Source organism: Manis javanica, chromosome 17, assembly GCF_040802235.1.
Source record: "Manis javanica isolate MJ-LG chromosome 17, MJ_LKY, whole genome shotgun sequence".
In the NCBI taxonomy this organism is placed as follows: Eukaryota; Metazoa; Chordata; class Mammalia; order Pholidota; family Manidae; genus Manis; species Manis javanica.
Genome location: NC_133172.1, coordinates 12,202,745 through 12,216,522, shown reverse-complemented (window position 1 = coordinate 12,216,522; position 13,778 = coordinate 12,202,745). Strand labels below are relative to the sequence as shown.

The window sequence follows — 13,778 nt, the reverse complement described above, 5'->3', positions numbered from 1 at the left end:
AGATGCTGGGTAAGAGGAAAGTTTATATTTGTAGAGTTCCCACTGCTTACTAAGTAGACCTTGGGAGAGTGGTTCATGCTGTCACAAAAGGGGTTCACAGAAGCCACAGAAAGTTCCTCATGCATGGAGATGTGTACTGTCTGTATTAACTTGGTCATGGACATGCAAGAGATTATACCGTCCGTGGGGAGGTGCATACTGGGTGGGAGTTCATATTGTCTGTGGGAGCTTATATTGTGTTGAGGCAAAATTTCCATTGATTACAATGGTGTTTCTTGTTCCATGGTCAATTCGTATCAGGGTAGGGAGAATCAGACTGTCAGTGGGGATGTCTGTACCCTCCATGAAGGAATCACTCTGCCTGGGGAACACTCAGCTATAGTGAAAGGGGGTCTCTTCAGGATTATATTTGGCTGTGGTTATTTATAATGTCCACAGAGGGTTCTCCACTGCTTATCTGAGTTACCCTATGCATGAAGGAGACCTGTTCAGGAGAATTTACACTGTCCAAGGCTCGTTTACCTGATCAAGGAAAGGTGCGCCCAGGGGACTGTACTCTGCCTCTGGAAGAATTACAGAAAATGTAGTTAACTTCGTTATTTTTCAGCAGGGCTTATCACTACCTGAAGAGCTCATACCATCTCGGTCTTACTGGTAACCGTGTCCATAGTTTGTATGTGTGGTGGTGATGATGGTGCTTTTGGAAGGATTCCAGGGTTCAGTGTATCTGCGAGGCATATATCAACCCATCTGAAGGCTTTCTGGTCTAGTGCTGAATGCCCTAGCTGTAATGATGTTTTTGGCTGTGACACCTTGGGCCTGAACCTCTCTCACTTGCCTCATCTGAAAAATGGGGATCATTAGAGTACCTGTCTCATCAAGTTGAGGTGAAGATGAAATGAGATGTTGAATCCAGGCCCTTGCATATAGTAAGTGTTCAGGAAAGGGAAGTGGGATATTTATGTGCCCCATTCAGTGTTGGGCCCTGGGAAATCCCCCCATTCAGGAATTCACCATTTCTTGGCCTTTATTTGGTACCTCATTGTCCATGATGGGTTGTATTACCATTGAGGGGAGTCATACTGACTGCTGGGATATCTCCATCATACTGTCTGAATATATGTTTGTTGAAGCCGAAGCTGGGTAACTTTTTATGACAGAATGGAGACTTTCAGTAGGGGCTGGGGTGGGGAAGGGGATAATAAATGTTATGAAGCTCACAAAGGCCCAGAGGGTTTAAATGGAACATGGGGTTTCTGTCTGTCTATGGAAAAGGGCTATATCATCCATGACTTACTAAACCTGACATAGTGACATTGAGGTTTATTGCACCCATTGTTGAGTCTACACTGCCCACAGAGTAGCCCACTGAGGTAGAGCATTGTCCATGAGGGGGTACAAAATCCACAGATCACACTGCATAAGGCTACATTAACTCTAGGGCGACACTGTTTACATGAGAGTCATACTGCTTATGGAAAGGCCAAGTTCATATGTTTGTCTACACTCTGCATGTGGGGTTTACCCAGTTGTGGAAGCTGACCCTGTTGATAGAGGAATTCACACAACGTTAAGCAAAATGTGCTGCCTCTTTGCTAGAACACACTAATGAAGGAATATGCCATTAGTATGGGGGCGCACACTATTTATTTGCTACCTCACCATTTGTAAGAGGTTCACACTGTGAGAGGTACACTGCCTCTAGGGGGCTTACACCATTTTTGTGGGTTGCCCTGTTATGTGGGGTTCACACAGTTTAAGAAGGCTGCATTGTTTGTGCGGGGCTCATATAATTTATGAGGTCGATGAGGGTCATGTAGCATAGCGTATGTTGGGGTTCACACTATTTTTTAACATTACACTATTTGGGGTTTACACTACCCATATAAGAGTCACATTGTATATGGGGGTTTATATCAGTTCTGAACTTTGTACTGTCTGTATGGGTTCTGATTGTGGGGTTATGCCTGCTCTATGACAGACCCTCCTGGTCTAAGCACTTGTGATAAAGCAGTGGAGAAAACTGACCTAACTCCTGTCTTTATGGAGCTGACATTCAGCAGGACAAGTGCATTCTTTAATGGGGGGGGGGTAATTTTTCCCTGTTTATGGGATTCACATCAGGGTTCATATTCTTTAGGGAATAGTGCTGGCATCAGCCATTCCTGAGGATTTCTTCATGTGAATATGGGGCTACATTTACTGGTATTACATTGGGTATATGGGGGTTCACTGTCCGAAGATGAGCATATTCATTTACTGTAGATTGCCAGGCACTGTGCCAGGCTCTGGGGATACTCTAGCACAAAATAGGCAAAAAAAAAAAAAAAAATCCCTGCCCTCTTCTAGCTGACATTATAGAGGAGGGATTCAGACAAGCAAATACATGATAGAAATATATCAGAAGAGGATACATGCTATGGAGAAAAATAGTGCATGGAAGGAACAGAGGAGTCTAGGAAAGGGGTTGCAGTTTAAAAGAGTGGTCAGGTAGGGTCTTACTGGGGAAGTTGGTTTTTGAGTAAAAACCTGAAGGGGATGCAGTCTCCTGGGGGAAAATTCTCCCAGGCAGATGGAACAGCATGGGCAAAATCCCTGAGGCAGGAATAAAGCTGGCATCTTCAAGAAATAGCTAAGAGGCTGGAGTGTAGCCAAAGATCAAATGAGGGGAAAGGTGGGTGGTGGGTGAAAGGGCCTTAGTGGCCACCACAAGGAGTTGGCTTTTACTTGCAATGAGCAGAGGGGCTGCTAGGGAGTTCAGAGCAGCAAAAGGATGTCACCTAATTTACTAGAACGCCTCTGGCTGTGAGTGGTGTGCCCACTGTAGGGGTCTGTGGCACCTGGGAGACCAGGAGGAGACCCCAGTCTGGGGATGTAGCGGTGGTGATGGTGAAAATAGCTGATTCTGAAATAGATGAAGGAAGAGCTCATAGAGTTCCCTTTAGATCAGATGTTGGATGAGAGAAAGGAGTCAAGGATGACTCCAAGGTATTCCACATGAGCAACCAGCAAAATGGAGTTACAATCTCCTGAGATGGGGAGGGCTGGGAGTGTGGTGGGGGATACCTTAGAGGGGCTCAGAAAGAGCATTTGACTTGGTAAAGTCCAGAAACCCAAATGGAGATACTGATGAGGCAGTCTGATGTGCAGGATTGGAGTTCATGGGAGAATCCTGTGCTGCAAATAGAAACTTGGGTGTAATCAGCGTAGAGATGGCATATGAAACCATGGGACTGGTGGGGGTCAACAAGGGAATGAGTGTACACAGAGAAGAGGACCCTGGGCTGACTCCTGGGCCCTTCAGCATTTCAAGTCAGGGAGATGAGGAAGGGTGACCCTCTAACAGGGTTACATTTTCCATTCAGGTGTGGCCATACTGTTTAGGTCGTTACACTATTTCTAAGGGAACTGCGATGTTCATAGAATAGTAGTGGTTTATTATTGCTCATGTGGGTGATGGGTGGATTATTACTATGATTTGTGTTGTCCGTAAAGTATCTTTCCAGGAGGGAAGTCTGGAAGTGTTGTGACTTCTGTAGGGACTGTCCATGCCTCAGCCTAACAACAATAGGATAAATGTTATCTGTGTCAGGACAGTAAACTGGAACAAGAACTACTAGGTCTACAGGAGTAGGGGTGTCTTCATTGTCTGGACAGTTGTTTTCTCTGTGGACTGTTAACACTGCTCATTGTAGGCATGTCCCAAGTGTGTGAAAGGCTGCACTTTTCACCAGCCCGAGGGGTATTTGTGGAGGTTTTCCACAGTGAACTGGGGGAGGAGGTTCGTTCCCCTTGCTCATTGGAGTTGATACAACCTTGGTTAGATGGTACGTCTTCAAGGATCGAGCAGTAGTGATGAATAGCTCTGTAACGAGTTCACAGTATTGGGTGGATGGGGGTGGGGGTTGGTTCACACAGTAATGGTGGGGTTCACCGTCCTTGGAGTCCTTGGAAGGGCTCTCAGTGCTCAAGAGGCAATCGAACTATCCAAAAGGGCCCACATTTCCATGGTGGAGTCACATGGACCCCTAAGGGGTTACAATATCCATGGACAGGTTTTCACAAACCACCAAGGTCACACTGCCCAACAAACATTTTCACCAGGGATTCCTATTCTCTGTGATGATTCAGACTCTTCCAGGAGGCATGCCCACCATCTATGACTGTGTTTCATAGAAACAGTGGGATTGAGTTATCCAACCAAGTAAGAGTGGGATTATGCCATTTACAGGCAATTTCATGCTTCTAATGCCATGTGTTTATTGTCTACAGTGGGAGTCTGTAAAGTGTGGGCTGCTTACATTATCCGTGAGGCATATAGTTCATTCTGTTAGTAATCATGACCAGTATTTGTTGCATACTTATATACATCCTTGATTTCTCATAACCACCTGGTCATGTAGGGTCTATAATATCCCTACTTTACAGATGAAGAAGCTGAGGCTCAAAGAGGTAAACTCGCTCTATATTACAGACAGGAAATGGCAAAATTAGGATTACAACCCAGGTTTCTGTCTTGGTGGGAGCGTGGGGGGTCGCTGAAGCTTTTAAAGACCTATTATCTCTGAACCATTCCATTTCACTTTTTGGGGCAGGGGGTGGGGGCAGTAAAGGCAGTAAAGCTTAGTGGCTGACTGGTGGTTTCCAGTTGGACAGATTAAGATTCAAACCCTGGCTCCAACCTTTGCTGTCGGTAAGACTCTGGCAGACAGATTTCCCCTCTGAGCCTCATTTTTTTAATCTGTAAATGGGGATAACAATAGTAATTCCCCTCTTTGGGGTTTTGTGAGGATTAAATGAGATGTCCTGGACAATGCTTGGCCCAGTGCCTGGCACATCATGAACACTAGGAATTCGGGAGCTGTTATAATAACAATGATGATGATTATTATTGCTGGACCACACTGCTCCCAGAGGATTACAATATCCGTGGGGGAGCTGCACTGTCCGTAGGCAAGGTTACATAATTCCACAGGGGGGTGATGGTTCCCTGGAGGCCTTGGTCTCCCAGAGGAAGAGGCCTGAGACCTCTTCTGAGGCACTGGTGAGGGACTGCTCTAAAGGCAGCTACGAACCCAGCAACGGAGGCTGGGCTTAAGCCCTAAGATAAGAACATAGAGCCTGCAGGCCTTCCCTCCCTGTGGCCTGTTTGTCTCTCCCTGCCCATCTTCTGAGTTTCAGTCTCTCTGAGCATCTCCTCCTTCCCGCAGTACAAGGTACCTGAGTCTTTCTGGAGACTCTAGCTCCAGGCTTGGCCTGTAGATATTGCTGCAATTTGCCCTCTACTCTGCTACTTGGCGCCCGCTGGCCATCTGATCATCGCTGATTTCCTGTTTCCCGGAGCCTCAGGCTCCATCTATCCCTCCCAGCTGCGGGAGTACAGAGACTTAACACTGCCTGCACTCTAGTCTTCATTCTTAAGCCCTGCCTTCCTCTCTTCTGGCGACCCCCCAGTGCCCCTTGGGAGCACATTTGTTCAGACTTTGGTCGCCCACTCGCATCCTGGCCCCACCTCCGGAACCCCCAGCCCTGGTGGTGGAAGTGGGGGTACCTCCGGCGCCAGCCGTGTCCTAAGACAGCTGCAGCCTGGGGATGGGGGTGGGGGTGGCTCCCAAACGCATTCTCCCTGGTCACTTCCTCCCCAGCTGGAATTGGGGCTATCTGGAAGGCCAAGACCCCATCCCCGGAGGAGTGGAGGGCATAGCCGCCTCCCCATTTCCGATACTGGGAAATGCTTCCCACCCATTCCACCCCACCCCTGGACAGCTGCCCCCATTCAGGCTCAGGGTTGGTGTGGGGGTGCGGGCAGGGTAAAAGCCAGGCTGGGAAATGTTGTGTTGATCATCTTCCAAGGTCCTGACCTCGCTCCCGTGCAGAATAGATTCTGCCTCCTCCCGAAAGGTCCATGCTTGCTCCCCAGAAAAGTTTCTGACCACCCTCACAAGGTATCCCTCCTCCCCTCTTACAGGCTCGCGAAAGATACTCTGGATCCCACAGTGGGCAGGAGAGGAGGAGCGGCATGTCGCGGGTGCGGAGGACTTAAGTTATCTGCAGACTTGGAGCCTCCGGAAAGGGTCGTGACCCTCAGGACCCCATCCCACCTCCGTCCCCTCCTCTTCCTTCCCCGTCGTGCGGCCCCTTTAAGCCCAGAGCCGGCCGGCCCTCAGTGGCTGCGCGCCGGCGAGTGTGTGTGTGTGTGTGTGTGTGTGTGTGAGTGTGTGAGTGCACTGGGAGGGGGCGGGCGCAGTATCTCCATGGCGACGCGGTGGTGACGTCGCCGGCCGGGGGGCGTGGGCGTCCCGGCCCCGGAGTGCGATATTAACCCGGGAGGCGGCGGCGGGGAGGGGAGAGGCTCTGAGAGGCGAGGCCGGGTGAAGCGGTGAGGGCGGCCCGACGGGCGCGGGACGGGACGGGGCAGCGCGGGCGCCGGGAGCTGCGGCCCGGAGTCGGGGCGCCTCGCCCCGGGCCCCCCAACATGAAGACCCCGGCGGACACAGGTGGGGGCGGGGGCAGCACGTGTGGGGGAGACTTGTTGCCCCGGGAAACCAGGGGGAGAAACTTTGGGGGTGGCTGGAGGATTTCTGGGAAGCCCGAGTGATCCCCAGTTCTGGGGGGCCCCCAAGCACTCGAGACCTGTTGCTTCTGTCGGCGCGAGCAAAGGTGTTGCATGGGACCCCCCAATTTCTGGCTCCGGGCGGAGCGGTGTAGGTGCCGCGAATCCTGGTCCTTTTCCTGCCTTGCACCCTGAAAGCTGGGCTCTCTCCAGCAACCAGGATCACAGGGGTGGCGGGGTCCCTCCCGCCGCTCTGTCACGTTGCACTCTAGGGGCCGGGACGTGTGTGGGGCGTTGGGGGGGGACTGTCCACAGGGCCCGCTCTTCTCGGTTCCGCGCTGCGCGGTCCGGCCTATGACCTTCACCGTGGCGCGTGCCCCGCATCGGCTTAGGGGGGATACAGGATGGCCTCTAGGAGGAGGGCGTGAATGGGGAGCCCGGGACTCGGGGTCCGGGCTGCGCCGCCCCTCCCCCCGGTCTCCGCCTGCTCCTCGCTCCCCCGCCCGCCCAGAGTCGCAAAGTTCCAAAGCGCAGCCCGAACGTTCGAAAAAGGAACTTTTTGTTTCCGACCTTAGAACGCGCGGCTTTAAGGTGGATTGGGGTAGACCTGGGTACCCTCCTCTCGCGCAGCCTGAAGCCCGGGGCTGAGGAGTGTGGGGAAGGTGGAGTGGGCGACGCGGAGGCTCCCACCTCGACCCCCCCTCTTCCAGCTCTTCTCTTTCAATCGGCCGTCTTTTTCCTCCGCCCTTCTCTTCCCAGCCAACTTGCTCCTCCTTAAGGGGCCAAGGTTCCCCTCCCCCCTCCGTCGGCGGGCGGGGGGCAGCGGGATTAACCCCCCTCCCCACTTGGACTTTCCCCCCTCCCCTCCCCCGCTGCCCCGGGCTCGCGCGGCCTGGACTTTGCGCCGGAGCGCGCTGGGGGGAGGGGTCCCAGCCGCCCCCTGCCCGTCTACCCCGTCGGAATCCGGCCTGGGGCGGGGACGGGGGAGGGGAAGGGGGCCGGGCGCCGCTGTTCAAACTTGTTTCCTTTCCCCGGCGGCGGCCGCGGCTTGGGCTCCTGTGTGCGGGTGTGCGCCCCGACCGGCCCACCCACCCCACCCCACCCCCCCGCTCGGCGGGTGGGGGCGGCTCTTAAAGGGCTGGGAGCCGGGCTTTGGCGCCTAGGGATTGGGGCCGAGGAGGAGCGCGGGGAGGTGGGGTAGGGGTGCTGAGTGCTGTAGGGTCAGTCACGTGCGTCCCACGTACTCTCGGTATTCTCCAGGGCCGCTGGGCCTTGGGGGCAGCAGGAGCTTCCCCTCTCCCGAGGAGGGGGCCGAGGCGCCCAGACAACCCCGCCTCGTCTTCCCTCCCTGCTACAGGCCTTCTCCTGGTGGGACCGGCTGGGCCGTTCCCCCAACCCCGTCTTGGTACCAAGCCGCGTGTAGGTTCTCGGGCTGGGGGACGGGGGCGGGAGCCTGGAATGGTTTCCCGATCAGCCCATTAGCGCTTCGGTCCCTCTGCCTCCGGGCCGGTCGCTGCACGCCCCTCCATCCGACCTTCCATCCCGGCCCCTCTCTCCGCCGCCGCTGTTTCCCACTTCCTGTTTTCTTCCCGGCTCTGGCGCCACCGAGGGCTGCCTGGAGTGGGGGAGGTGGTGGGGCCCCCCAGGAGGCTGGTGTGTTCATCCTCTACCACCACCTCTCCCTTCCGACCCTCAGAGTCTCAAAAAAAGTTTCGACAGTTATGTGAATTGGGGGGTGCCCAGGAGACCTGCATCCCCACTCCCCCAGGTTTCTACAGTCTGTTAGGGAGAATCCCTACCCTACCTCTGTGGGACCTAGGTGTGCCTTCTGGGCCCCCGCCATCCTAGCCCTTCCTCCTGTCTGTCTGCTGCCACCTCTCCACCCTGTCTTGCAATGTCCTGAGCCCCTCTCTTAGGTCAGCTGCATAGAGCCCTGCCCCTAGAGGCCCTGCAGCCCCAAGCCTTCTTGGTGCAGGCGGGGTGGTTTAAGCTTTAAGCACGTGGACTCATACACAACACACACTCACACATGCTCCCCTTGCCCGTGCCTGGCTCCTGGCTTCAAGGCCTGGGGAACAGAGACCCATTGAGATACCCTGACGTCACCCTCCCTCTTCTTTCTCCCCCCAAAGCCAGGAACAGGCCCTCGTGTATGCCGAGTCCGATGAGGAGAGCTGGCAGTGTAGGGGTGGGCCAGGGAGTGTGTGTGGGGGGTGGGGGGGAGGGTCCCTGCCATGAGTGGGAGCCAGGACCCTGTTCCCGAAGGGGGGTGCTCAGGGAGGAGACTTTACAAGGGGGGTTGGGACAGCCCCCGGAATGCGGCTTGAGGTCTTTCCAGAGCCCCCCCACCTCCTTTCCGAGTTCCCTTTGTGTTGCATGTAGTCTCTCTCACTCCTTCTCTTCTGCAAAGTTTATTTTTAGCCTCCTGCTCCCCCGCTCCCAGGACTGTCGCTGCACACACGTTGCTTGGTTACCGGGACAAGGAGGCTGGGGCGGGTGGGCTGGGAAGGGTGGCTTTAATTTGGGAGGGAGGGTGGAAGTCAGCAGACCACCCCCCCAACCTCAGACTGATGTCTTAGGGGCCTTGGCCTCCCTCCTGCATCTGAGAGCCAGATTGGGGCTTAGGTGGGAGGAGCATGGAGTTTGTTGCCAGAGTGGGGCCAGGTGCTTTTGGGAGGGGTTGGTGTACCTGGAGCTGGTGGTTTGGTCGGTTGGGTTCCGGGTGGCATCTGGGCCCTTAAGATAACCCTGGGACCTGTGTTCTCTAACCAGGTGAACACCTGGAGTCCTGGGAGAGGGATGGGGCTGGGGATGCTGGGCTCCATGGGAGGCGTTGTTAGGGACTGTCACTTCTGAATAGACCAGGGGCTGTTGGTGCAGGACCCTGGGACTGTGACCAGCCAGAGGTCGTATTTCTGGATCCCTGAGGGGCTGGTTTGAGGCTGGGATTTCTTAATGGGGCAGGGGCTAGGTGGGGTATGCTGGCCATCCCAGCCTATCCCAGGCTAGGGGGCAGGGAGCTGGGTCCCTGTGGAGAGTAGAGTCAGCTCTGGACTTGGAGGGCGTGGTTCCTGTGGGAGCAGGAACTGCTGATCTGTGTCCCCAAGGGGATTCCAGACTGGGGTGGAGTCTCTGGGGAAGGCTCAGTGTTGCCCCAGCTAGCTGGTACCTGCTTGAGCCTGGGCCAAGGGAGGGAGGCTGACCCGTGCAGCCTGACTGGGACTTGGGACCCCACCCATTTTGAGCCATCCACCTTGGCCTTCTCCCTCTAGTGGCACTAGTGCCCCTGCCCTGCCTCCCCCTTCTCTTCCTCCCCTTCCCTCCTCCCACCCCTCCATTACCGGCTGCTTAGTGCTGAATTATTGATGGTCCCTGATTACCCGGGGGTTTGGGAAATGACAACAACCGCAGCCCCCCTCCCCAGGCTTCCCACCCCCTCCAGGGACCAGCCAGCCCACCACCAACCTCTACCCAAGGTTAATGCTGGGGGCGGGTAGGCAGGTGGGTAGGGAAGAAGCTGAGGATGAGAAAGCAGAAGGGGGAACAGGCTGCAGCCAGGCCTGTTCAGTCTCCAGGCCTGGTCTGGGGCTCTCCAGCCCGGTTGGGCCCATGTGCCTGGGTCTGGGGAGAGCAGTGAAGCACAGAGGGTCCAGGGCTTGGAGGGGGGCCTTCTCTCAGACAGTCTGGGTTTCACTCTCCAGGGAAGACAGAAGCCTCTGTGTGTAAGCGCTGACCTCATCGTCAACCAGCCACCCCACCCCTCCTGGTCCTTTTAAGAGAAAAAAAAATCCTTCTCTTGGGTCCTAGGGTGGGAGTCAGGGCTCTGGTAGGTCTTGGGTGGGAGGCAGTGTAGTTCCTAGGAGCGGACCAGAGGAGCTGTGGGATGGGGTGGGCGGGTACCACTAGCTGTGAATGGGAGGGAGTGTGGGGGGACTCACCCCAACCCGTCTGGCCACGTGTGCCCCTTCCTGCCCCTCCCCCACTGGCAGCCTTGCCAGCGGCCTGGCTTGGTGCCTGGCCCCCTGGCACTGGCCCCGGGACCCGCCGCCGACGGTTTCCTGTTTCTCCCGGTGCCGCCGGAGCAGGCTCCAGCTCCCCTCCCCCCAGCTCCTGTCTAGCCCCCTTACACACAGACACACACTGTCTCTGTCTAACCAAGGTCCTGACTTGGCTGAGGGAAGATGGATTTCTCCATGTTGAGGGCGGCGGGGCAGGAGATGGGCCCTGGGAGGGAACCCAGAGCCCCAGACTTGGCATCCTTACCTGGGGCCACTCCCCCGTCTCTGTCCCCAGGGTTTGCCTTCCCGGATTGGGCCTACAAGCCGGAGTCGTCCCCTGGCTCCCGGCAGATCCAGCTGTGGCACTTTATCCTGGAGCTGCTTCGGAAGGAGGAGTACCAGGGTGTCATCGCCTGGCAGGGGGACTACGGGGAATTTGTCATCAAGGACCCCGACGAGGTGGCTCGGCTCTGGGGTGTCCGCAAGTGCAAGCCCCAGATGAATTATGACAAGCTGAGCCGGGCCCTGCGGTGAGGAGGGCAGAGGCCCCTGGGCAGATGTGGACAGTCCCACCAGTTGGGGAGCCAGTGACCCATGGCAATAGGCTTTGACTTTGACTCCTGGCTCTGCCAAATTGGAGCTGTGTGACCTTGGGCAAGTTCTAACCCTTCTCTGAGCAATTGTGTCACACAGAGGTGTCCTGAGGAGAGAATACAACATGGGTATGGGCGTAGTGTGGTGGCCCCAGACCCGTGGGGAAAACTGGTCTCCACTTTCTGGATATCTGGTTTCTCTCCTGTGGCCCAGGTTTCTCCATCACCCTTTGTGAGCAGCACTCAGTGTGTGACAGGGTATGGGGTGTAGGCTTGGATCCTGTGTGACTGACTCTGATGGTGTTTCTACACCCACAGCTATTATTACAACAAACGCATTCTGCACAAGACCAAGGGGAAAAGGTTCACCTACAAGTTCAACTTTAACAAACTGGTGCTGGTTAATTACCCTTTCATCGATGTGGGGTTGGCTGGTGAGTCCTGGGACTGCTGGGCATAGGCTCGGAGGGAGGGAGAGGGTCTGTATGTCCAGGCTGGGGCAGGGGCCTTGACACCATGTTTTCTTCTCACCTGCCAGGGGGTGCGGTACCCCAGAGCGCCCCACCAGTGCCGTCAGGTGGCAGCCACTTCCGCTTCCCTCCTTCAACGCCCTCCGAGGTGCTGTCCCCCACCGAGGACCCCCGCTCACCACCGGCCTGCTCGTCGTCCTCATCCACCCTCTTCTCAGCTGTGGTGGCCCGACGCCTGGGCCGAGGCTCCGTCAGTGACTGTAGCGACGGCACGTCAGAGCTGGAGGAGCCGCTGGGAGAGGACCCTCGGGCCCGACCACCAGGCCCTCCAGAGCTGGGAGCCTTCAGAGGGCCCCCACTGGCCCGCCTGCCCCACGACCCTGGTGTCTTCCGTGTCTACCCCCGGCCCCGGGGTGGCCCTGAGCCCCTCAGCCCCTTCCCTGTGTCACCTCTGGCCGGTCCTGGCTCCCTGCTACCCCCTCAGCTCTCCCCAGCGCTGCCCATGACCCCCACCCACCTGGCCTACACCCCCTCACCGACACTGAGCCCTATGTATCCTGGTGGCGGTGGGGGCCCCAGTGGCTCAGGGGGAGGCTCCCACTTCTCCTTCAGCCCTGAGGACATGAAACGGTACCTGCAGGCCCACACCCAAAGTGTCTACAACTACCACCTCAGCCCCCGCGCCTTCCTGCACTACCCTGGGCTGGTGGTGCCCCAGCCCCAGCGCCCTGACAAGTGCCCGCTGCCACCCATGGCACCTGAGACCCCACCGGTCCCCTCCTCGTCCTCGTCCTCCTCCTCCTCCTCTTCCTCCCCATTCAAGTTTAAGCTGCAGCCACCCCCTCTGGGACGCCGGCAGCGGGCAGCTGGAGAGAAGGCTCCGGCGGGTGCTGACAAGAGCGGTGGCATTGGCACTGGTGGAGGTGGCAGCGCAGGCGGGCTGGCTGAGGGTGCAGGGGCACTGACCCCACTGCCACCCCAGATCAAGGTGGAGCCTATCTCGGAAGGCGAGTCGGAGGAAGTGGAGGTGACTGACATCAGTGATGAGGATGAGGAAGATGGGGAGGTGTTCAAGACTCCTCGTGCCCCACCTGCACCCCCCAAGCCTGAGCCTGGAGAGGCACCCGGGGCAGGGCAATGCATGCCCCTCAAGCTGCGCTTTAAACGGCGCTGGAGTGAAGACTGTCGCCTGGAGGGGGGTGGGGGCCCCACTGGGGGCCTTGAGGATGAGGGTGAGGACAAGAAGGTGCGTGGGGAGGGGCCTGGGGAGGCCAGGGGGCCCCTCACCCCAAGGCGGGTGAGCTCCGACCTCCAGCATGCTACAGCCCAGCTCTCTCTGGAGCATCGAGATTCCTGAGGGATGTGGGCAGGGGGTCCCTGTTCCCCCACCCCCATGCTTCTTACGCTGCCTTAACCCCCCCATGCCCTGGAGGTGAGGGCAGCTCTCTAGTCTCTCCCCTGCCTCCTCCCTTTCTCCACACATTTTGTATAAACTTTTAATTTTTTTTTTATTTTTAATGGTGAGGGTGGGTGGGTGCCCAGGGCTGGGGGCTCTCCCGTCTCTGTGGGTTACCAGGCTCCAGGCAGAGTGGTGGTTGTGGGGTGCAGGGGGGAGTTAAGGGGGCCACCTCCATTCTGGGGAATTTATATTTGAACTGAGGCTCTGCCCTCAACGCCCAGGAACTTTTTTATTACAATCGCTTAGGAAGTAAAGCCTGTCTCCCTCCCTGATCCTGCCCCCTGTACCTCTCCCTCTTTTCCCCTGGTCATCCTCAGCCCCTGTCCTGCCTTCCCTGCCCCTCCAGGGGCCATGAGTGCCTGGGTTTCTCATACCCCACAGGGTTGCAGCAGGAGAGGGAGGGACATTCTTTGATGAACCAAAAATTCCATGGTTGGGGGGTGGGGGTTGGGGGGTGGAGGAGGGTGAGGGGTGGCACCCATAGGCCACAAATCTCTACAAGTGCCTGCTATCCCTCTCCCACTTCCCACCCCAGCACTGGTCCAACCCCATCACCTCCAGCTGCTCCTATGACTAGCCCATAGGTGGGTGGGTGGTGTGGGAAGGGGGTGTCCTGAAACCAAACTGGAAGCCCCCTCTGCCTCCCAGCTGGGGCCCCTGGGGTGGGGGTATGTGGGCAAGCCTTATTCTGTATTGGGGATGGAG

The 13,778-nt window shown here is 56.8% G+C and overlaps 1 protein-coding gene across 2 annotated transcripts; it reads left to right on the top strand.

Annotated features, from left to right (window-relative positions):
* The first annotated feature begins 6,330 nt into the window (after window positions 1-6,330).
* ERF (ETS2 repressor factor) lies at window positions 6,331-13,778 on the top strand. 2 transcript variants are annotated; one of them, XM_037013961.2, is made up of 4 exons: window positions 6,331-6,497; window positions 10,847-11,081; window positions 11,463-11,578; window positions 11,683-13,776. In XM_037013961.2, exons 1-4 carry the CDS (start codon window positions 6,476-6,478, stop codon window positions 12,969-12,971), a joined length of 1,662 nt encoding a protein of 553 aa, XP_036869856.1. In that variant the 5' UTR covers window positions 6,331-6,475; the 3' UTR covers window positions 12,972-13,776. The 2 variants fall into 2 exon arrangements, with proteins under 2 accessions (XP_036869856.1, XP_036869857.1); XM_037013962.2 differs by lacking the exon at window positions 6,331-6,497 and adding an exon at window positions 7,765-7,972 and having other exon boundaries at window positions 11,683-13,778.

Excerpts from the sequence above, each read along its gene's own strand:
- ERF (XM_037013961.2), top strand. The coding sequence starts at position 6,476 with ATGAAGACCCCGGCGGACACAG. Across the intron at positions 11,082-11,462 it reads AAGCTGAGCCGGGCCCTGCG|CTATTATTACAACAAACGCA; the intron begins GTGAGGAGGGCA and ends CTACACCCACAG. Across the intron at positions 11,579-11,682 it reads CATCGATGTGGGGTTGGCTG|GGGGTGCGGTACCCCAGAGC; the intron begins GTGAGTCCTGGG and ends CTCACCTGCCAG.